Consider the following 24,376-nt stretch of genomic DNA (forward strand, 5'->3'; position numbering starts at 1 on the left):
TGGGAAAAAAATATTTTTGAAGTGTGTAGTTTCCCTTTAATTCAATTGTGTAAAAGAAATGCCCTCACATGATACAAATCAGATTATATCACTGTCAGGTAGGCCTACATTGCAGTCCATTTTTTTTGTATGTTTTTTGGGGGAAAGCCTTTAGAAATGTTCATACAGACAGCCCATGATGACTGAATTGAGCATTGCAAATAGCCTACTAACCAAGACAAGACCAAGATCAAACTTTATCAATATCTGTTTTGCATACCCATTGTTGCCTTAGTTAGCATTTAATGGTAGATATCATGAATTGAAACGTCTTTCCTAGCCACGGGTGTGGCTGAAATAGCCAAATCCACTCATTTGAAGGGGTATCCACATACTTTGGTATATACAGCGTACTTCACATGCTTTGCAGTTATGTTGGCTACTTTGTGCATGATTTCCCTATTGTACTACATAAGTACAATAGTACAATACATAAATCTTATACCCCACTACACTAATGTGATATGCAACAGTAGGGATTAAGAAGTGGGTATAGGCAATGCCCTCTGGGAAAATAAAAAATAATAATAAAAAAGTGGGTATATGCCATATACAGTGCTTTTGGAAAGTATTCAGACCTCTTGAATTTTTCAAAAAAATAAATCATCATTCTATACACAATACTCCATAATGACAAATCGAAAACAGTCACTTTATTTTAGCAATTGTATTAAAAATAAACAACTGAAATACCTTATTTACATAAGTATTCAGACTCGAAATTGAGCGCATGTGCATCCTGTTTCCATTGATCATCCTTGATGTTTCTACAACTTGATTGGAGTCCACCTGTGGTAAATTCAATTGATTGGACATGATTTGGAAAGGAACACACCTGTCTATAAAAAGGCGCAAAAACCAAGCCATGGGGTCTGAAGGAATTGTCCGTAGAGCTATGAGACAGGATTGTGTCGAGGCATAGATCTGGGGAAGGGTATCAAAACATTTCAGCAGAATTGAAGATCCCCAAGAACACAGTGGCTTCCATCATTCTTAAATGGAAGAAGTTTGGAACCACCAAGGCTCTTCCTAGAGCTGGCCGCCAGCCAAACTGAGCAATCGGGGGAGACGGGCCTTGGTCAGGGAGATGACCAAGAACCAGTCACTCTAACAGAGCTCCAGAGTTCCTCTGTGGAGATGGGAGAACCTTCCAGAACGACAATCTCTGCTGCACTCCACCAATCAGGCCTTTATGGTAGAGTGGCCAGATGGAAGCCACTCCTCAGTAAAGGGCACATGACAGCCCGCTTGGAGTTTGCCAAAAGGCACCTAAAGGACTCAGACCACGAGAAACAAAATTATCTGGTCTGATGAAACCAGATTGAACTCTTTGACCTGATTGCCAAGCAACACGTCTGGAGGAAACCTGGCACAATTCGTACGGTGAGGCATGGTGGAGGCAGACCTCAGACTGGGGCAGTTCACCTTCCAACAGGACAACGACCCTAAGCACACAGCCAAGACAACGCAGGAGTGTCTTCGGGAGAAGTATCTGAATGTCCTTGAGTGGCCCAGCCAGAGCCTGGATTTAAACCCAATGGAACATCTCTGGAAAGACCTGAAAATAGCTGTGCAGCGATGCTCCCCATCCAACCTGACAGAGCTTAAGAGGATCTGTAGAGAAGAATGGGAGAAACTCCCCAAATACAGGTGTACCAAGCTTGTAGCGTCATACCCAAGAATACTCAAGGCTGTAATCACTGCCAAAGGTGCTTCAACAAAGTACTGAGTAAAGGATCTGAATACTTATGTAAATGTAATATTTCAGTATTCATTTTTTATAAATTAGCAAACATTTCTGAAAACCTGTTTTTGCTTTATCATTATGGGGTATTGTGTGTAGATTGATTAGGGGGGAAAAAGCAATTGAATTCAAGGGGTCTGAATACACTGTACCTGCCTATAGCCTCCTCTACACCACTGGCCCTTTGTGTATTACAAAAGGTGCCCTCACCCACATGATGGTATTACAGTAGCTGTCCTTTCAGCAATAGCTTTGGTACTATTTTCATCTAGAAATGCATTTCATATATGCAACGCTCACTAATTGACCAAGAAGGAGAGTGATACGAGTGCTGCATCAGATGACCTGGCCTCCACAATCACCCGACCTCAACCCAATTGAGCTGCTTTGGGATGAGTTGGACCGCAGAGTGAAGGAAAAGCAGCCAACAAGTGCTCAGCATATGTGAATACTCCTTCAATACTGTTGGAAAAGCAGCTGGTTGAGAGAATGCCAAGAGGTTGCAAAGCTGTCATCAAGGCAAAGGGTGGCTACTTTGAAGAACCTCAAATATATTTGGATTTGTTTAACACTTTATTGGTTACTACATGATTCCATGTGTTATTTCATAGTTTTGATTTCTTCACTATTATTCAACAATGTAGGAAATAGTAAAAATAAAGAAAAACCATTGAATGAGTAGGTGTGTCCAAACTTTTGACTGGTACTGTAGGTGTAGATTCATGACGCATTTGGATTTCCATGATCAGAACTCTACGATCAGAATACTAAAGCTGCATGAAATGCCAAGTCTAGACACAGCTTCTAGAGAGGGGAGCAGATGTCTAATGAAGTCCGGCCATCGTCCTTGACCATGTGGTAAACAGAGGCCTTACCAGAGGCTGCCAGATTAGTTCACCCCAATCTGAAAAGATCGACTGTCAATTCGATCGTGAGAACTTTGCCAAGAAAAGCGGTAACTCTGCAGGATATGCACTATGCTTTACCACTACATTTACAGTAAACAATATTGTAACGCACGTAAATTCATTCTTCCAGTATGATCTATTGACAGTATACTCTGTTCTAACCTCAGAATTGACAGAAGACCCCATGGTGGTGGCCATGTGCTGACCGAGCAGCAGGAGTGGGCAATTGTGAGGGCCAGGAATGACATTGCCATTGAGGAGAACGATGAAACATTTTGCCAAACACATTTACCTGGTGCATTTTGAGAAGAACAATGACTGGGTGATACAACGGCGGGGTGCATATGTTCAAGTACAGCACTATATACTGTATTACTGTTACTATTTAATCCACATGCTACTTCACAATATATCACAACTATACTGTAAACAATAACTAACCAAAATGTGTTTTTAGAGGGTGATGGTGCTTGATGCTGCTGTGAACCGTCACAAGTATATCTTTGTTGATGACGCGGGCTTCAACCTGGCCAAACCTCATCGGCCAAGGGGAGATCGTTCAAGTGCCTGGAAAACATGGGCGAAACAGCTCCATGTGCGCAGCTATCTCTGAAGATGGTGTGGTAGGATGTAAGCCATTACTTGAATCCAACAAAGCTGCACACCTCATTGTGTTTCTCAATACAATTGAGCAGGCCTATCAAGGTGAAAGGGTCACCTATGTCATTTTGAGGGACAATGTCAGGTTCCATCATGCAGGCATAGTTTTCAGGCCCATCCCTGATTCTTGACCCTATACCTGCCCCCATACTCTCCTTTCCTCAACCCTACTGAGGACCTTTTCAGTATAGAGGTGGAAGATGTACGATCGCCATCCCAATGAGCGTGCCACTATTCTTCTGGCCATGGATGAGGCATGCGATGACATCAATGCAGAACCAATGTCAAGCTTGGATTTGCCATGCCAAAAGGTGTTTCCCGTGGTGCATGAACAATGAGGACATTCACTGTGATGTGGATTAGAATGTATGGCCAAATGCTCAAGACAGGCTTGATGCAAATGAATACGTGTTAAAGGTTGTTTCATTTTCATTCCTTTAACTTGTTTCATTTCATTTCTTACACTTGATTACAGACAGTAATGTGTCAGATACATCTTCAAATAATATTTTTGCAGGAATCTCCTTGCGAATGATTTTGCCGAAGATTGTAGCCCAATTATGGCCAGGTATCACCGCCACCTAGATTGTTGCAATTATATCTGAAAAATATTTATTTCTATGATTTAATAAAAATAAAAGGTAGAGGATGTCTTCATTGATCACAAATGATAGATTTTCTGTCAATTTTGCTGGGCAATGTCATGTAAGTGTATATAATGTGAAAACGAATTTATAGTACTGTAGCATATTACTTTCAGCACTTCTAAGGGCGATTTGAAACGCATATCTTGCATTGTTTGCTATTGGATTAATTGGTAGTTAAAAATGACTAAATTGAAAAGATATCATTGTGTTTTGGAAATTCTGACAAAGTTTGAGAATTTTTTTCAACAAAAGTAAAAAGACTAATGTTAAGAATAAAATAGATATCCCAGATACCAATAGGCATTAAGATATTGTTTTAAAAAAGGACTGTATATATTTCACGTGGTTTTATACACTGACTGAATGGAAACTTTTAATTATGAAAAGGCTATTTTACTCCGCTGGTCTCGGGAAGAAGTTACGAGTCCTCAATGTCCAAGACCGAGTAAAAATGTATCTGACACAGAGACTCTCAATGTGGTGTTGAGTACTACAACGCTGAGTAAAATACTGCTTGGCAGATCAAGAGGAGGGATTCCATGCTTCATGTGTCTGGGTGAAATAGTAACAGGTATTTCACCCCGGCAGTGACAAAATACTAGCCTGTCCAAAGAAACTTTGTTCATCATATGGCCTCTAATTCTGCAGTCCTGTATCTAACACCTCTCACTCTCTCTCTCAGCACTAGCAAAAAAAAAAAAAGACCTTCAATTCAGTTACATTTTTTGGTCAGACATATCTTTATCATTAGTTCGACATAACAGTATTCCAAAAAATATTCAGGAATGTTTACAATTATTGTGTGCAATCAACGTAACCACTGTTCCACTCTCGTTAAAGTGTTAATTTATCCACAGGCCTAAGCTGGGTGGTGGGTAAATCATTGGTTGAGTAGTGATCCTGGCTGAGTGTGGGGATTTGGGGTTGGTTCTGATGTTCTGGGGTATTGAGGGGCAGGGACGCAGCTTCACTGGATCAAACTGTGACATCAGCACACCCGTCTGCAGAGCACCAACTTCCACCCCTCCCTGACCACCAAAGAGAAACATATTTTGACTGTCCCACTTTAGGGTGTATTAGCATGTTGCTATGGCGTTCTGGTGTGAGGAATTACTGTGATGATCGCCAGGCAGGGGGCGTGTCAACGGTCCAGTGAGCGTTTCTGTATGGCCTCAGAGACGGCAGTCCTCAGCATTGTGATGACAGAGCGAGGGTCGTCGCTGCTCACCACCGCACTGCCCGACACAATCATGTTAGCGCCCGCCTACCAGAGACACACACAGAAAGATAAACACACACACAGTGAACACAAGCAACGAGACAACGTAGTTAAGCACCAGGGCCCACGGGTGCATGGTATGGGGAGGCATGTACACACCTCAGCACACTTGTGGATGGTAGAGGGACCCACTCCTCCGTCCACCTCAATGTCCAGAGAGGGAAACTGACTCCTTAGCCAGCTAACCTAGACACACAGAAACAGACAATGAAATGTCAATGACATGCCCCACATGTCCAAAACAGACACGGCAAATATATAATCAAACCACACAAATCCACAGACCGTGAGAATCAAACAAAACAGAGAGACACACAGAGAACCCCTCTAACACATTACTCAGATGACACAATGTCAACTGAAGATATTGTAACAAACCTCTGCATTCAAAATAAACTGACCTTGTGTATAAAACAGATCACAGATGACAAAGAATCTTTTTCATGCAGCTTATCAGACACATGCTCTCTAGCGAGAAAAACATAAGCCACAAAATAACACATAGGATGTGTTTACACAGGCAGCCCAATTATGGCCAACAGATCTGATCTGATCGGTCAAAAGATCAACTAGTGGCAAAAAAATAACAGAATTGGTTGGGCTGCTTGTGTAAATGCAGCCTGATAGACAGACACACAAACACAACACACTACCTTGGGCATCATGTCCTCCATGAACTTCTGGCCTCCAAAGCCAGGCTCCACAGTCATGACCAGTGCCATGTCAATCTGTCCTGCCCATGGGGCCAACTCCTCTACTGTGGTCCCGGGCTTTATGGCCAGGCCCACCTACAACACACACACACACAGTGTTACATTACCGTACATGGGTGAAGACGCACAACTGTTAGACAACACATAGTTGTGAACTTTCTCTGACTGTGTGTGAATCTGTGACCATCCACTTCTCGCAATCTCTGACCTCCCATATCAGGACCTCACCTCTGGTCTCTCTCTATAGTCAACTATGCCTCTCTGTCTCACCTTCATGCCACTCTCTCTGATCTCCTTAATGAGGTTTCCAGCATTAGTAGTGGTCTCCAGGTGGAACGTGTACTGATTAGCTCCTGCTGCTGCCATGGGTTTCACCCACTGCTCCGGCCTCGACACCATCATGTGCATGTCTATAAGAGAAACACAAACACACACACACACACACACTTTTGAGATGGCTTCTATGCAAAGCTGAACAAACCATAATCCTACTTAGAACAAAGTATTATGGTGGCACCAGTGTCAGTAATAATGGTAGCTGTGGTCAGCACGTTCAGCTAGAATAAATAGGTACTGGTCAATGTGTTGTCATACAGGTAGCCTAGTGGTTAGAGTGTTGGACTAGTAACCGAAAGTTTGCAAGTTAAAATCCCCGAGCTGACAAGGTTAAAATCTGTCATTCTGCCCCTGAACAAGGCAGCTAACAAACTGTTCCTAGGCTTTTATTGAAAATAAGAATTTGTTCTTAACTGACTTGCCTGGTAAAAAAAAAAAACAACAGGGACATATTGTAACCATATCAGAGTAAGGTTGTGTTACTGACCAAAGAAAGGGTCTGGCCCCACGCAGTTCCTTAGGCACTCCACCATCGGGTGGCCAAAGGTGATGTTGGGGACAAAATTACTTCAAGGGAACAAGATACAATCATTATCCTTATGTGACTGATTCTACTCCAGTCACGCTGATGCAAGGCAGGCTGATCAATAACAAAACGTGCTATGTGCTAGCTAACTATCAGTGCTGAATAAAACTAAAACTGAAAAAAAGATAAGTAAACTGTGGATGTCGTAAACAGAGTTGCAGAATGTTATGCAATGTGGACTGGTATTGCAATCTGCCGTGATGTTGACATCACCCATAATGACTTTTAGCTTGACTTCTAACAATATATTAACACAAGTCAACAAAAACAGCAGTGATTGCTAACGTTAACTAAAATGTGCATACATTCACAGTGTTACAGCTAGCTAACGTTAGTTAACTGCCTGACTGTGAATCCTATTGGACTGAGGCTATGCTAGTTAGCTAGCGTGCTCTCTGGATTTGTTCACCCGTCCATAACGTCGAGGTGCAGGTAGTCAGCTCCGCACTCCATCATTCGGACGCATTCACTGCCCAGGCATGCGAGGTCACTGCTGAGGATGGACGGGCCTATCTTTGCGCTGTAAGACATGTTGAAGGTCTCTGCTCTGTGTGCTCGATTGCAGTTCAAGAAGTACTCCAACGTGCGAGTTTGCTACTTCCGTGTTCAACGCTGCTTTCAAAATAATTTCTGTTCCAAATGTTGCCACTGGATGGCGTATAAATCATACTGAAGTGACACCACTTTCACATATTTTCCTGTGTTGAAAAAATACTTTATATTGCCCACACAGCTCATATATTTTCTTAGCTGGCTGTAAGATTTAGTGGGCAGGGCATTTGACTGAAGGTTGACAGGAAGAGATGAGCTGGGTTGGGTCCAATCCCTGAAAATGTGGGGGACCGTATCAGTGTGTGTGAGTATTGGCAGCCACTTGAGAACAGGAGGCAGGGCAAGACAGGACCGAGGTCAATGGTCACACAAAGTACTGTGGGAGAGACCAATACTACCTCTATATAGACCTCTGCCTCTTATTCTCTCTCTCTCTCTCTCCCTCTCTCTCTCTCTCTCTCACACACACTTTTTTTGTAGAAAGGGTTTTGACTCTGTGCCTTTCTGTGGTCAGAGGCTTGCTTTTGGAGTGGTTTAAAAGTTATGAAGAGTTCATCCGCAGTCCAACCTCCAACTTTTAATGATTTATAAGAATGTGAAAAATGAATCCTTGGTAGTTCCAGCAGCATTTTCTGTGGCCACTACAGACCCAGTCACATCCATGAGGGTAAACACCAATGTGACATTAATGGGTTTGGGCTGCGGGTTGCGTTTCTGCTGTAGAGATGATGGTGAGCTGTGGTGGCATGGTATGCACCAGGGGACAGGAAGGTAATATGTTATCCTCAAGTTGGCTTGAGTTAGAGTAAGTGTGGTTGTCATGGTGAATGGGAGCCTTAAGTAAGAGCTCCTGAGGGAGAGCTGTAAAGACTTAGGATATGACAGCCTCGCTATACACACACACACACACACACACACACACACACACACACACACACACACACACACACACACACACACACACACACACACACACACACACACACAGGCCCTCAGCAAGGTTGATACACTTAACAGTGTTTGTTGTAGATGTCTGTCTGTCCACACGTCACTGACAGGCCGCCATATCATCACTCCGTCTAAAACATCTCTCTCTCTCAGACGCCATCTTGAGAGCTTTAGATGTGATAAAGTAGTGTCCTGCAAGGGTACAATGAAGGCCATTTGTAAAGAGCCCAGATAGGCTTGTCACGAATACAAATCTACCTGTCTGCTCTATAATATATATTGTTTCTCTGAGGTTAAGAGGGTTTCCACTGGGCACAGACGTCAATTCAACGACTATTCCACATAGTTTCAATTGCAATGAAATGACGTGGAAACAACGTTAGTGTTTGCCCAGTCAGTTAATGTTCTTGACTTTACATGAGGTGACATTGTAAAATGGTGCACTCGGCGGTGGAGGTTTTAGTGGGAAGGCAGACAAGATTCCTGGTGCAATGCCCAGATTGAAAGCTTTTTGTACGTGTATTTACAACAAAAACAACAGGATGACAAATTGAAAGAGTAACACATCCTACACCACACACAAGGGCAGGGCTCTCCAGAGGGCGGAGCGGTCTTCCCAACGCATCATCGGGGGCACACTGCTTTCTCTCCAGGACACCTACAGCACCTGATGTCAAAGGAAGGCCAAAAAGATCATCAAGGACACCCGAGCCTGTCTGTTCATCCCGCTATCATCCAGAAGGAGAGGTTAGTAAAGGTGCATCAAGCTGGGACTGAGAGACTGAAAACCAGCCTCTGTTCTCAATGCCATCAGACTGTTACAGTGCATACGGATATTATTCAGACCCATTCACTTTTTCCATTTTTTTTTATATTACCGCCTTATTCTAAAAAGGATTACAATATATTTTTTTATCATCAATCTAGACAAAATACACCATAATGACAATGCAAAAACAGTTTTTTAAAAAGGTTTGCTAATTGATTAAAAATAGCGATTACAGCCTCAAGTCTTCGTGGGTATGAAGCTACAAGCTTGGCACACCTGAGTTTCTCCCATTCTTCTCTGCAGATCCTCTCAAGCTCTGTCAGATTTGATAGGGAGCGTCGCTGCACAGCTATTTTCAGGTCTCACCAGAGATGTTAATCTGGTTCAAGGCTGGGCTCTGGTTGGGCCACTTAAGGCTATTCAGAGACTTGTCCCAAAGCCACTCCTATGTTATCTTGGCTGTGTGCTTAGGGTCGTTGTCCTATTGGAAGGTGAACCTTCGTCCCAGTCTGAGTTCCTGAACGCTCTGGAGCAGGTTTTCATGAAGGATCTCTGTGTACTTCGCTCCGATCATCTGTATCTTGATCCTGACTAGTCTCCCAGTCCCTTCCTCTGAAAAACATCCTCACAACATGATGCTGCCACCACCATGCTTCACCGTACGGATGGTGCTAGGTTTCCTCCAGACGTGACGCTTGGCATTCAGGCCAAAGAGTTCAGCCTTGGTTTCATCAGACAAGAGAATCTTGTTTCCTACGGTCTGAGAGTTCTTTAGGTGCCTTTTGGCAAACTCCAAGCGGGCTGTCATGTGCCTTTTACTGAGGAGTGGCTTTCATCTGGCCACTCTACCATAAAGGCCTGATTAGTGGAGTGCTGCAGAGATGGTTGTCCTTCTGGAAGGTTCTCCCATCTCCACAGAGGAACTCTGGAGCTCTGTCTGAGTGACCAATGGGTTCTTCGTCACCTCCCTGACCAAGGCCCTTCGCCCCCAATTGCTCAGTTTGGCTGGGCAGCTAGTTCTAGGAAGCGCTTTGGTATCACGCCTCAGGATACGCCCCAGATGCAGACACAGGAGGCGGAAAGTACAGTTCTCAATCATTTATTATAGCACGTGGCAAAGGGCAGGTCGAGGACCGTCAGAGGTTTGTAGTCAGGTCAGAGTCAGGCAGATACAGGACTGTAAGCAGGCTTGGGGACAGGGCAGGCATAGGTTTGTAATCAGGTCAGAGTCAGGCAGATACAGGACGGGTAGGCAGAATTGTCAGAACCGGGAAAACTAGGAAACAACACTTGAGAAACAGGAAACCAGGAAAGCATGCAGGAAAGACCTGATCACCACCTTATTTGAAGAATGTGAAATGTCAGAATGATAGTAGAGAGAATTATTTATTTCAGCTTTTATTTCTTTCATCACATTCCTAGTGGGTCAGAAGTTTACATACATTCAATTAGTATTTGGTAGCATTGCCTTTAAATTATTTAACTTGGGTTAAACATTTCAGGTAGCCTTCCACAAGCTTCCCACAATAAGTTGGGGGAAGTTTGGCACATTCCTCCTGACAAAGCTGTTGGAAATGAGTCAGGTTTGTATGCTTGTTGCTCACATACGCTTTTTCAGTTCTGCACACACATTTTCTATAGGATTGAGGTCAGGTCTTTGTGATGGCCACTCCAATACCTTGACTTTGTTGTCCTTAAGCCATTTTGCCACAGCTTTGGAAGTATGCCTGATCATTGTCCATTTGGAAGACCCATTTCCAGCCAAGCTTTAACTTCCTGACTGATGTCTTGAGATGTTGCTTCAATATATCCACGTAATTGTCCCTCGTCATGATGCCATCTATTTTGTTAAGTGCACCAGTCCATCCTGCAGCAAAGCACCCCCACAACATGATGCTGCCACACCCATGCTTCACGTTTGGGATGGTGTTCTTCAGCTTGCAAGCCTCCCCCTTTTTCCTCAAAACATAGCATGGTCATTATGGCCAAATAGTTCATTTCTCCAAAAAGTATGATCTTTGTCCCCATGTGCAGTTGCAAACCGTAGTCTGGCATTTTTATGGTGGTTTGGGAGCAGTGCTGAGCGGCCTTTCAGGTTATGTCAATATAGGACTCGTTTCACTGTGGATATAGATACTTTTGTACCTGTTTCCTCCAGCATCTTCACAAGGTCCTTTGCTGTTGTTCTTGGATTGATTTTCACTTTTCGCACCAAAGTATGTTCATCTCTAGGAGACAGAACGCGTCTCCTTCCTGAGCGGTATGATGGCTGCGTGGTCCTATGGTGCTTATACTTGTGTACTTGTCACGACTTCTGCCGAAGTCGAAGCCTCTCCTTGTTCGGGCGGTGCTCGGCGGTCGACGTCACCGGTCTTCTAGCCATCATTGATCTATTTTTCATTTTCTATTGGTTTTGTCTTGTCTTCCTACACACCAGGTTTCAATCCCATTCATTACCTGTTTTTTATTTAACCCTCTGTTTCCCCTCATGTCTTTGTCAGAGATTGTTTGTTTTTCAGTGTTGTGTTGTATTGGTGCGCGACGGGTCCTCGTACCCACTTTGTTTATTGTTACATTTCGTGTTCGGAGTATGTTTTGTTTATTGTTATTAAATAACTCCATTACACTCAGTTTGAGTCTCCTGTGCCTGACTTCTATACACACGACTCTGACAGTACTATTTTTTGTACAGATGAGCGTGGTACCTTCAGGCATTTGGAAATTGCTCCCAAGGATGAACCAGACTTGTGGAGGTCTACAATTTTTTTTCTGAGGTCTTGGCTGATTTCTTTTGATTTTCCCATGATGTCAAGCAAAGAGGCACTGAGTTTGAAGGTAGGCCTTGAAATACATTCACAGGTCCACCTACAATTCATTCAAATGATGTCAATTAGCCTATCAGAAGCTTCTAAAGCCATGACATCATTTTCTGTAATTTTCCAATCTGTTTAAAGCACAGTCAACTTAGTGTATGTAAACTTCTGACCCACTGGAATTGTGATACAGTGAATTACAAGTGAAATAATCTGTAAACAATTGTTGGAAAAATTACTTGTGTCATGCACAAAGTAGATGTCCTAAACGACTTGCCAAAACTATAGTTAGTTAACAAGAAATTTGTGGAGTGGTTGAAAAACTAGCTTTGATGACTCCAACCTAAGTGTATGTAAACTTCCGACTTCAACTGTATGTATGGGAGGTGATTGGGGACATTGCCCTGTGTAGGGTGTCGTCTTTCAGATGGGACGTTAAACGGGTGTCCTAACTCTCTGCGGTCAAGAAAGATCCCATGGGGTGTCATCCCCAGTGTCCTGGCTAAATTCCCAATCTGGCCTTCATACCATCATGGCCACCTAATCATCCCTAGTTTCCAACTGGCTCATTCATCCCCCATCCTCCAGCCCCTGTGACTCATCCATGCCTCATTGAATGTCCAACATTTCCTCAACTCCCAATCCTTCTAATGTGACTAGCCCCTATGCTCCTCCCTCTTTTCTATTTGCCTACCAATACTCCTTATTACTCTTAATACTCCTTATATCCAATACTACTTATTTATAAAACCCTCTTAGGCCTCACCCCCCCCCCCCCCCCTTATCTGAGATATCTACTGCAGACCTCATACTCCACATACAACACCTGTTCTGCGGTCACATTCTTTTAAATGTTCCCAAAGCACACACATCCTATGGTCGCTGCTCTTCTCAGTTCGCTGCAGCTAGCGATTGGAAAAGCTGCACTCTTACTGACAGTTGTGGCTGCTTCGCTGTTTTCTCTACCTTCTTGCCTTTGTGCTGTTGTCTGTGCCTAATAATGTTTGTACCATGTTTTGTGCTGCTACCATGTTGTCATGTGGTGTTGCCACCATGCTGTGTAATCTAGAGGCGAAAGAAACGCACACCTATTTAGGCGAGGTGCTGGCTAGCAGAGTGGAAGACTTTTTAAAAAATAAAGCAGAGCCGCACACTCTAGGAGCTTAGATGCAAAAATATTTATGTCCAATGTTTCGACAGACAAGCTGTCTTCATCAGGATATAATGAAAACACTGTGGGATGACTCATTCATATAGTGTCAAAAGACACACAGGTGTCTGTAACCATGGCCGGGTGTGGCTTGATATCATTGGTTAATTCTCATATTAAAATAGCATACAAAAAACAAATGGATAGCGTACGATCATAGATACAATTTGGCTACATAAGCCTACAAACAATTACAATAGAAAAATCACAAGAATGACTAACAATAAATAGTTTTAACAAATTGTCGAGGTCACTCCCTCTCCTAGGGAGGGTGACATGTTCTGAGATTTACTATGCAATCTGATACACATCAAATCAGTTTTCTTGATCTTCTGATCTTGTGTGAAGAAAATGTTCTATACACTGATCTTTACAGGAAGCCTACTGATCGTAACAGTTTGAGGGCTGATAATTGTCACCCACTTCCCTTGAAAAACAGTTTGGCATACAACCAATTTTGTCGAATCATAAGAATTTGTAAATAAAATCAGATTTCGAAGTATGGCTGAGACGCAAAGAAAATTCAAGGAGAGGGGGTACAAAAATGGTCAGATTAATACTGCTATTGAGAAAATTCAAAACAAAACGAGACATGACCTTTTTCAAGGTCAGTCTCGCAAAAAGACACATTCTTGCGTTCTAACTACCCGCTATTCAAAGAGCTCTGAACAAATTAAGGGAATCGTTCACAAACATTGGCACATTCTAAGATCCGGTGATAGTATCGGTAATGTGACCTTCCCTTGGTCATATTCTCCCGGGGCAGAAACCTCAGAGATCAATTGGTAAACTGATTTACCACCCCAAGATATCCCTGCACAATGTATTTGCGCCCCTACTGGATGGAAACTACAAGTGTAATGGCTGTGCTCAATTCAATGGCATTTATACTGTAAATGTTGATCCTTCAAACACCCCCAAACAGGGAAACAGATCCCAATCAAAGGTGTTATTACGTGCTCCACTAAGGCAGTTCTTTATCTTATATCTTGTCCTTGTGGTAAAAATTACGTGTTTCTTTTTATAAAAAAAAGAAATATATCCGTTATTTTATCAGGTAAGTTGACTGAGAACACATTCTCAGTTGCAGCAATGACATGTGGAATAGTTACAGGGGAGAGGATGGAGATGAATGAGCCATTTGTAAACTGGGGATTATTAGGTGACCGTGATGGTCAGATTGGGAATTTAGCCAGGACACCGGGTTAAGCAAAGCGCGAATTAAAAGTACGTATCGCAGAGCATCGTAGCACCATTAGGTGCAAAAACTCGACTTACCCAGTTGCGGCCCACTTTTTGGAAGAAAACCACTCGATTTCGTCTCTACGTTATATTGGCATCGAACATGTCACCCTCCCTAGGAGAGGGAGTGACCTCGACAATGTATTGTTAAAACAAGTGGCTGCCTGGATCTTTAATTTAAAGACCCTTGCTGTAACGGTATTCGTCGTCGGAAGATGAGGAATCATCGGACCAAAGCGCAGCGTGGTAAGTGTTCATGCTTTCTTCATTAAAACTGAACACTAATAACAAAGGGAATCACCGAAACAGTCCTGAAAGGTGCAAAACACTAAACAGAAATGAACTACCCACAAAAACCCTGTGGGAAAAAGCTACCTAAGTATGGTTCCCAATCAGAGACAACAATAGACAGCTGTCCCTGATTGAGAACCATACTCGGCCAAAACAAAGAAATACAAAAACATAGAAAAAGGAACATAGAATACCCACCCAAATCACACCCTGACCAAACCAAAATAGAGACGTAAAAAGCTCTAAGGTCAGGGCGTGACACTTGCTCCCTTCGGTCTCAACGTAGACTTTGATCTGAAGCCATTCTTGTGATTATTGTGATTTTGCTATTGTAAATGTTTGTAGGCTTATGTAGCCAAATTGTATCTATGTTTTTTTTTTAAATGCTGTAAATGAAAAAGTGTTCTCAGTCAACTTACCTGGTAAAATAAGGGTAAAATAAAATAATAAACGAATGTCCCAAGAGACTGCTGGCACATCCTTGTATGCCATGGGATGTATGTGTACTTACAGTGGGGCAAAAAAGTATTTAGCCACCAATTGTGCAAGTTCTCCCACTTAAAAAGATGAGAGAGGCCTGTAATTGTCATCATAGGTACACTTCAACTATGACAGACGAAATGAGAGAAAAAAATCCAGAAAATCACATTGTAGGATTTTTTATGAATTTATTTGCAAATTATGGTGGAAAATAAGTATTTGGTCAATAACAAAAGTTTATCCCAATACTTTGTTATATACCCTTTGTTGGCAATGACAGAGGTCAAACGTTTTCTGTACATCTTCACAAGGTTTTCACACACTGTTGCTGGTATTTTGGCCCATTCCTCCATGCAGATCTCCTCTAGAGCAGTGATGTTTTGGGGCTGTTGCTGGGCAACCTATCTACAGTACCAATAGATGCCCTTCTTTGCGAGGTATTGGGAAACCTCCCTGGTCTTTGTGGTTGAATCTGTGTTTGAAAGTCACTGCTCGACTGAGGGATACAAAGGTGAGGTAGTCATTCAAAAATCAGGTTAAACACTATTAGTGAGTTCACCCTACTTATTATGTAAGTTATTAAGCAAATTTGTACTCCTTATTTCGGCTTGCCTTAACAAAGGGGTTGAATACTTATTGACATAAGACATTTCAGCTTTTCCTTTTTAATTATATTGTAAAAAAATTGAAAAACATAATTCTTCTTTGACATTATGGGGTATTGTGTGTAGCCCAGTGACAAAAATAATTATATTTTTAATCTGTTTTAAATTCTGGCTGTAACACAGAAAATGTGGAAAAAGTCAATTTTTAGTGAGCTATAATCATCAATGTCATGACACAGGTATAATAAACTATAATATATGAGAATAATAATGTTAAGATACCATAATCCAATTGGTAGCTTATTACATGGGAAATGCAATGCTCAATGTATCATTTACAATGTTATAATGTTACTGGTGATTTATATATTTTGGTGGGCAAATGTCACAATTTAATTTAGTCAACACATTCACAAATGGTGGCTTTGATATCAGTTTTGAGGTTGATTGATGTTCATAGCAAGCTAGCAGCACAAGCAAACATTGTTGTGCAAATCTCTCTTCACTCACCATCAACATCAACATTCCTTGTAATCCTTCTCCATGCCATTTACTTTTTTTGATTTTGTCTCTGTATTCTAGCAAAGCGACATCATACACAATTGGAAAATCAGACACAGCGATTATTGGCTCTCCACCATCTTTTTTGATTGGGCTTGCCCGGGAACTAATGACACGCGCAACTATGTTTCACGAATGGAAGATTTTCAAGCAAACATCTGCTCCTTAGCTGATTGGATAATGGCAGCGGTGGCTGCTTGCAATTTGCGTAAAGTAGAGCAGAGCTGTCTTTTTCTATCGCTCCACTAGTAGGGTTCGCACCGCTCACCTTCCCATAATCCCCTTGATCCGCGTGCTCACGTTGAAAATGAATGGGAGAGGATCTTCATCTGACAAATTCGGAAGTGGTGAAAACCATATTGTTTGGACCACAGGAAGAGTAGCTTCTGCCTTGGCAGTAGCTAATGGGGATCCTTAATAATAATAATAATAATAATAATAATAATAATAATAATAATAATAATAATAATAATAATAATAATAATAATAATAATAATAAATACAAATACGTAAGTCATTGTAATGTGTCTGAATGCAAAACTGTTATTATTATTAACATATTATTACTGGAACTCATACGCCTCAACATTCCTTACCTTTACTGTAAACATATTTTACTACCTCATAAGCAACACTGAAGCCCTGTCTCAGTCAACATCTGGTACTGGTGACTGGTTGTCTTTATAAAAATCCCTGTTTCATTTGTTTGTTTACCCCAGGTGGACTAGCTCTGGAATGTGGCTGTGATGTTTTTGCCTTCACTTCACTTTCCAGCCCTCAGTCCAGCTCATTCTTCCTCTGGCCCAAATTCTCTGAGGTCACTTATAGGCGCGGTTAGTCTGCCAAGATATCTTTCACTCTACTAATGATGGCATGGCATGTCCTTTGGTTTTAATCCAACCACTCACTCCCATCCCTAAGGCCGTGTTGGCTTCACTTCGCAGATCAGAAAGGGCTTGATTGTTATAAGCAATATCTTCTATCCTTCTATCTTGCTAGTAGACCAGGTGCAGGTGGAGGAGATTGGTGCTTGGCCTATAGTCTTCTGTTAGTCCTCCTAACGTACCACACAAGGGTAGTATAAGGATATCAGATGCAGGGATGGAGGGAGGTATGTGGGTAATATAGTAAAAACTAGCTATAAGGCTTGTTGCTCTGTGATCCGTGACTTACGATAGTGTACTATCGTAATCAGCTGAAAACAAAGAGCTCCTTGTTAAATGAGTGCTTGGTTCTCTGTCATTTGTCGGGACAAAATGAGGTGACTCCCTGTTGACTGCAAGCGTAGGGGAATGAAAAGCTTATCGGCATCGATAGAATTGGGAGTCTAATTCAGCCCATACCCCCTATATCGACTTCATTAGGTTTTTCAATGGATTCTGTTATGTCTGATTATTCTGGCTCTTTAAAAACATTGAGCTTTACCAATACAATCAAACCCTTTTAAGTACACAATATTAGTCAATATACATTGATGCTTATTTTTCCAGATCAAAATCTGGATGGGAATTTTTCTCCAATACAATATTATGGTTTCAGATGGGATGTTTCTCCTATCGGGTCTCAGTGGTTATTTCAAACCAACTTTGAGGCTGCAGTAGATATCTACACGTCAGCACTTCCCTTTTATCACTTCGGCTCCACGTTAACATGGTACAGGTGGCTTATTAAGGTCTAAACAGCAGCATATATGTCGGATGGGTTTGAACTCATTTTACACGCCTCTAAAGCACATTGATTTATTGGCTATTAATTCAACTCAGCTGGCATATTATTTCCAAACTCTCTCCAAATGTGAAGCCTGAAACAACAGAGGCAGTCTCAGTGAAAACAGACATATCAGACCTCCCAGGATAGAAGCCAGACTTAAAAAAAATATTAGATGGGGAAAAAGAATAAGATTTGCATTGTCTTCCAAGTAATTCCAGTAATAACAGTGAAGTGAAGCTGTTCAGGCTCTGCTAACACTACAATAAGTGTTCCTCAAGATGTGTTTGATTTATGTGATGTTACACAGATATGTCCAGCGTGGGGCTTATCTGACCTTTGACCCCTACCATTCTCCATGCAGGAACAGGAACAGCAACAGTGTTCTTTACTGTACCTTCTGGATGGTGGTTGATTTAATGATCAAACAATGTACAGTCGTCATCTGACTTATTGTACAATCAGGTTGATCAGTGTGTTCCTCCGGGTTTCCTGCTGGGGTTGACTCCAGCCTCCTGAGCAAACAGCCTGAGATGGATCTACGTCTTCAGAAGGTCTCGAGGAGTATCAACCCTGTCGGGGGCCCGGAGGGGGAAGAGACAGAGGAGATGGAATGGGAGATATCATATCTCCCTCCCCAAGTCTGATTGTCCAGATTTATCTTATGTTTGTCTTCCTGGGCGTATGTTCTGATGAGGCCTGCGCTGGGATTTTCTCTCGTTAATGAGACGCTCGTTAGGGAAGCCCTCGTTACGGAGGAGTCTTGTGAGGCGTTCGTTAGCAGTGTTCTTGATTAGGGGATATCCATGAAGATTGGCAGGATGCACAGGGCGGGTTGTGTGAGGGGTGTCACCACATCCTGTAGAGGCTACTGGGAGGAGAGGGAGGGAGACAGATAGAGATAAAGGGAATGAATGATGAATATTGTGATATTGCTGATATTCCTCCTCTCTTCTCCTGTCAGTATGAGTTTTCACTTTGGACTAAGTAGTGGAATTTGAGCCATTTGACCTATTAGCTCTTTTCTCCTAAGTTTTAAGTTTACATGCACTGAGTCTCTCTAGTAAGATTTAGTCTGTGTTTGTACCAGTTATAGGGCCGATATATCTCCCACTGTGTATCTTAAGGATTATTTACTCAGTGGTCATTGCAAGGACCCTAAATCATGACCGGGTCATGTCACGGTCCGTCTCATTGCTTCTTTCAACGTGACCAGAACATCTACATTCCAGTTTAAACTGCCCTGACTGTCCCCCACCACTTCACAGGGCTGCTGTGGCCCAGCATGTAATCATCTGTGTAAACCCCCTCCAGGGAGAAATGGATTGTTCCATGAGTCATAACTCTACTCACTTTAAGCACTGGAATGTGTCATTCAAAGAGGCGGAAAGGGAGGGTATGAATGAGAAAGGATTTAGTGCTGGTCTCAAATGATACATTGCCAAATTATTGCTGAATGGGCATTTACTCCAAATACATCTAAATGATTAAAATGAATAAGAGCTGCTGCTTCATTCAGCCTGTGTCCGTCAAGTGAATTCATTGCTTTTCCTGTGTACATCAGCTCAGAAAATCCTGCATTATAGGGTTAGTTAGGGTGAGCTAAGCTTCATACAGACTTTACTAGGGCGATCTTTTGAACCTTGTATTTGTAAATCCCCCTAGTTAAATTATTGGTGGAAAAATATATATTTCAAGCCACAATGGATTGTCATGCATTTTTATAACCCCTTTTCTTAGTAGAATGTTAATCCAACTGAATAACCCTTTGGCATTTTCCCACTAATTAGAACAATCTACTGAATATCACACTCGGGCAGTCTTCATATTAAACTCCCAGCAGGGACTCTGGATACTGAAGGGTTGTTTATGAAAGGAGAGAAAATCCAGGTCTCATAAAATCCTTACAGGTCAAATGATTGCGGAGAGACTCACAGACTCACAGCCTTCCACACTCAAGACTTTTATGAATACGTCTCCGTTCCTACTTTCATTTGACATCTCTTTCAATCTCTGATCTCTAATCTCCCTCTCGCTCTCACTCATGTGCACACAGACACAGAGACACACACACACAGTACACGTACACATCCCTTTGAAGCCTTCCTCTACAAACACTTCAATGCGTGTCAGGCCTTTACCATTCTTCAGGTTCAAGTCAAAACAATGGGGGTTTGATCTTCTGTTAGACCTGGTAGTTCTGAGAGGGAGACTGATATCAGCCACCATAGCTCAGCAGAAACATGTCGGGAACCAACTGGGTGCAAAAGTGAACCGCCTTTGCAGAGGTAAAATGTTATTAGTATCACATGATGTAGTGAGAGGAGTAGTTCCCAGCCCCACGTAGCTTAACCAGCTGTTGTAGACCCACTGTGATGAGCTATAGAGGCTTTAACAACATTAACAAATGATTCATTTAGGCACCAATTCATAACAGCATTAATGGTAGAGGATGTCTGAATGCTGACTGTACTGTGTCCACGTCAGAGAAGCTATTGGATCACCCACAGGTGTAGTACTGTAACTAAATGTAACTAACTGTTACTGTTGACTAATGTTCAAGCCAAGCTTGCAGATGTCATAGAAAGCATTGCCCCGTCAAGTGTAGTAGCCTAAATCTCTCTTTGTGTGACTTGTGAGTTTAAGCACGCACACACGCATATACACACACACACACACATTCGCTTAACTTGCCTTGATAGTCTATCTTCCTGTCCCTGAGATGGACTGTAATAGTCTCCGTGTAGGATCTGTCCACTATGACCCTCTGGGGATGACAGAAAGCAGAGGGTTTTCCCAACGAAGCCACAAATCACACACACTAGGCTACCCATATAATCACACCATACACACACATCGTATACACACACTGCCACTCACAACTACCTAACCACTCATACACACACATTGTATACACACACTGCCTCTCACAACCACCTAACCACTCATACACACACATCGTATACACACACTGCCTCTCACAACCACCTAACCACTCATACGCACAAATCGCATACACACACTGCCTCTCACAACTACCTAACCACTCATACACACACATCGTATACACACACTGCCTCTCACAACTACCTAACCACTCATACACACATCATATACACACACTGCCTCTCACAACTACCTAACCACTCATACACACAAATGTGTCTCAATAATGTTCATGGTAGGCCACCCTCTCACACACAGTCGTGTTAACCATCATAATAACACAAGCATTTATGAGCTGTACATATACAACAGTATGTGTGTAATTCCTGCCTGCAGGGAACTCCACATCTGTGGAGCTCTATCCCAGGGTGCAACAGCAGCTGTGTCTAGTTTGGCTAGCAAGGTTGTAATGAACTCCTGCAGCTGGCTGTCCAGACACACTCAGACACGCAATGGGTCCTCCCTGGGCCTGTTCTTATAGCACACAGACCTTATCCTTCTGCTGGATTGTGGGCCAGGGTCTGCTGCTTGTACAGGGTTGCACGCATGCACTGGGACATAAACACACACAATATCCATCTGCTAGGCCAAATCATGTCTACTACCCTAACACATGATACACACACCATAATATCCATCTGCAGGGAGAATGAGTGGGAAAGGAAAGGGTATGTCTGTGGTGTGGCGGGAAAACGCTAATCTCTGCCGGCACCCTGTAGAGGTGAAGTAGTGTAGAGTCAACTGTACCCTACTCTCTGGTGGAAACATCACCATGGACACCACTGGATTGCTGTTATCAGAGAAAATTGCCTGTTAAACTAAAGCGGTCCTCAGCGAGTGATTCCATCCTCTGTCTCTCTCACTCACTCACACACAGACAGACAGTGGCTCTCTCTGTCCAATTAGCCAGAGAATAGACAGAAGCTGGTTTAAATATCATGTGAGTTATTCACCATCCTTTTGTACTGGTTTTCCTCCTGCTGGTTTAAATATCCTGTGAGTTATTCACCATCCTTTTGTACTGGTTCACCTCCTGTGAGCTATTCAACATGCTTTTGTACTTGTTCTCCTCCTGCTGATTTAATTATCCTATGAGGTATTCACCATCCTTTTGTACTGGTTCTCCTCCTGCTGGTTGGCAGTAAAAAAGGCTAATATTGACTGGTTCTCCTCCTGCTGGTTGGCAGTATAAAAGGCTAATATTAACTTTGCTGATGTGTTTTTGTTTGGCATGGGAAAGCTGAAGGCTTTGGCTCGCCCTGACCGCGGCGAGCCAGCTGCCAAATTGGAGCTGGCAGAGGTCCAATATTTATAACGGTGTAATAATGGACTACATTTATATAGCTCCTCTCGTCATGTCTCAGGGTGCTTTATAATGTGTGGGGGGAATTCAACTAATCCACTGCAGACATGAGATGTACAGAAGCATTAACACCTATCGTCCCTATGGCCTGAGGGTCACTAAAACAGGCAGGGGGGTCATCATTTTTAAATTTATTTTTAATTTCACCTTTATTTGACCAGGTAGGTCAGTTGAGAACAAGTTCTCATTTACAACTGCGACCCGGCCAAGATAAAGCAAAGCAGTGCGACAAAAACAACACAGAGTTACACATGGGATAAATAAACGTACAGTCAATAACACAGTAGTAAAATCTATATACAGTGTGTGCAAATGTAGTAAGATTAGGGAGGTAAGGCAATAAGTAGGCCATAGTGGTGAAATAATTACAATTTAGCAATTAAACACTGGAGTGATAGATGTGCAGAAGATGAATGTGCAGGTAGAGAGACATGGGGTGCAAAGGAGCAAAAAATAAATAACAATATGGGGATGAGGTAGTTGGGTGGGCTATTTACAGATGGGCTGTGTACAGGTGCAATGATTGGTAAACTGCTCTGACAGCTGATGGTTAAAGTTAGTGAGGGAGATATAAGACTCCATCTTCAGTGATTTTTGCAATTCGTTCCAGTCATTGGCAGCAGAGAACTGGAAGGAAAGGCGGCCGAAGGAGGAGTTGGCTTTGGGGACGACCAGTAAAATATACCTGGTGGAGCGCGTGCTACGGGTGGGTGCTGCTATTGTAACTAGTGAGCTGAGATGAGGCGGGGCTTTACCTAGCAAAGACTTATAGATGACCTGGAGCCAGTTGGTTTGGCGACGAATATGAAGCGAGGGCCAGCCAACGAGAGCAAACAGGTCGCAGTGGTGGGTAGTATATGGGACTTTGGTGACAAAACGGATGGCACTGTGATAGACTGCATCGAATTTGCTGAGTAAAGTCTTGGAGGCTATTTATAAATGATATCGCCAAAGTCAAGGATCGGTAGGATAGTCAGTTTTACAAGGGTATGTTTGGCAGCGTGAGTGAAGGATGCTTTGTTGCGAAATAGGAAGCTGATTCTAGATTTAATTTTGGATTAGAGATGCTTAATGTGAGTTTGGAAAGATAGTTTACAGTCTAACCAGACACCTAGTTATTTGTAGTTGTCCACATATTCAAAGTCAGAACTGTCCAGAGTAGTGATGCTGGACGGGCTGGCAGGTGCGGGCAGCGATCGGTTGAAGAGCACGCATTTAGTTTTACTTGCATTTAAGAGCAGTTGGAGGCCACGGAAGGAGTGTTGTATGGCATTGAAGCTCATCTGGAGGTTTGTTAACACAGTGTCCAAAGAAGGGCCGGAAGTATACATAATGGTCTCATCTGTGTAGAGGTGGATCAGAGAATCACCAGCAGCAAGAGCGGCATCATTGATGTATACAGAGAAAAGAATCGGCTAGAGAATTGAACCCTGTGCCACACCCATAGAGACTGCCAGAGATCTGGACAACAGGCCCTCCGATTTGACACACTGAACTCTATCTGAGAAGTAGTTGGTGAACCAGACGAGGCAGTCATTTGAGAAACCAAGGCTGTTAAGCCTGGCCTTGGCCAGGTCGATGAAGACGGCTGCACAGTATTGTCTTTTATCGATGGTGGTTATGATATCATTTAGGACCTTGAGCGTGGCTGAGGTGCACCCATGACCAGCTCAGAAACTAGATTGCATAGTGTAGAAGTTACGGTGGGATTCGAAATGGTCAGTGATCTGTTTGTTAACTTGGCTTTTGAATACTTTAGAAAGGCAGGGCAGGATGGATATAGGTCTGTAACAGTTTGGGTCTAGAGTGTCTCCCCCTTTGAAGAGGGGGATGACTGAGGCAGCTTTCCAATCTTTAGGGATCTCAGACGATACAAAAGAGAGGTTGAACAGGCTAGTAATAGGGGTTGCAACAATTGCAACTGATAATTTTAGAAAGACAGGGTCCAGATTGTCTAGCCCAGCTAATTTGTAGGGT

General features: G+C 42.6%; 1 protein-coding gene across 1 annotated transcript; it reads right to left on the reverse strand.

Moving 5' to 3' along the window:
- Positions 1-2,337: 2,337 nt before the first annotated feature.
- On the reverse strand, positions 2,338-7,839 carry rpe (ribulose-5-phosphate-3-epimerase). Its single transcript, XM_021597756.3, has 6 exons — positions 7,322-7,839; positions 6,814-6,893; positions 6,261-6,400; positions 5,931-6,065; positions 5,377-5,463; positions 2,338-5,262 (listed from the first exon to the last, which is right to left on the reverse strand). Exons 1-6 carry the CDS (start codon positions 7,441-7,443, stop codon positions 5,140-5,142), a joined length of 687 nt encoding a protein of 228 aa, XP_021453431.1. The 5' UTR covers positions 7,444-7,839; the 3' UTR covers positions 2,338-5,139.
- Between the last annotated feature and the right edge of the window lie 16,537 nt (positions 7,840-24,376).

The sequence above is a fragment of the Oncorhynchus mykiss genome, chromosome 3, assembly GCF_057628025.1.
Source record: "Oncorhynchus mykiss isolate SJ-2025 chromosome 3, ASM5762802v1, whole genome shotgun sequence".
NCBI classification, from domain to species: Eukaryota; Metazoa; Chordata; class Actinopteri; order Salmoniformes; family Salmonidae; genus Oncorhynchus; species Oncorhynchus mykiss.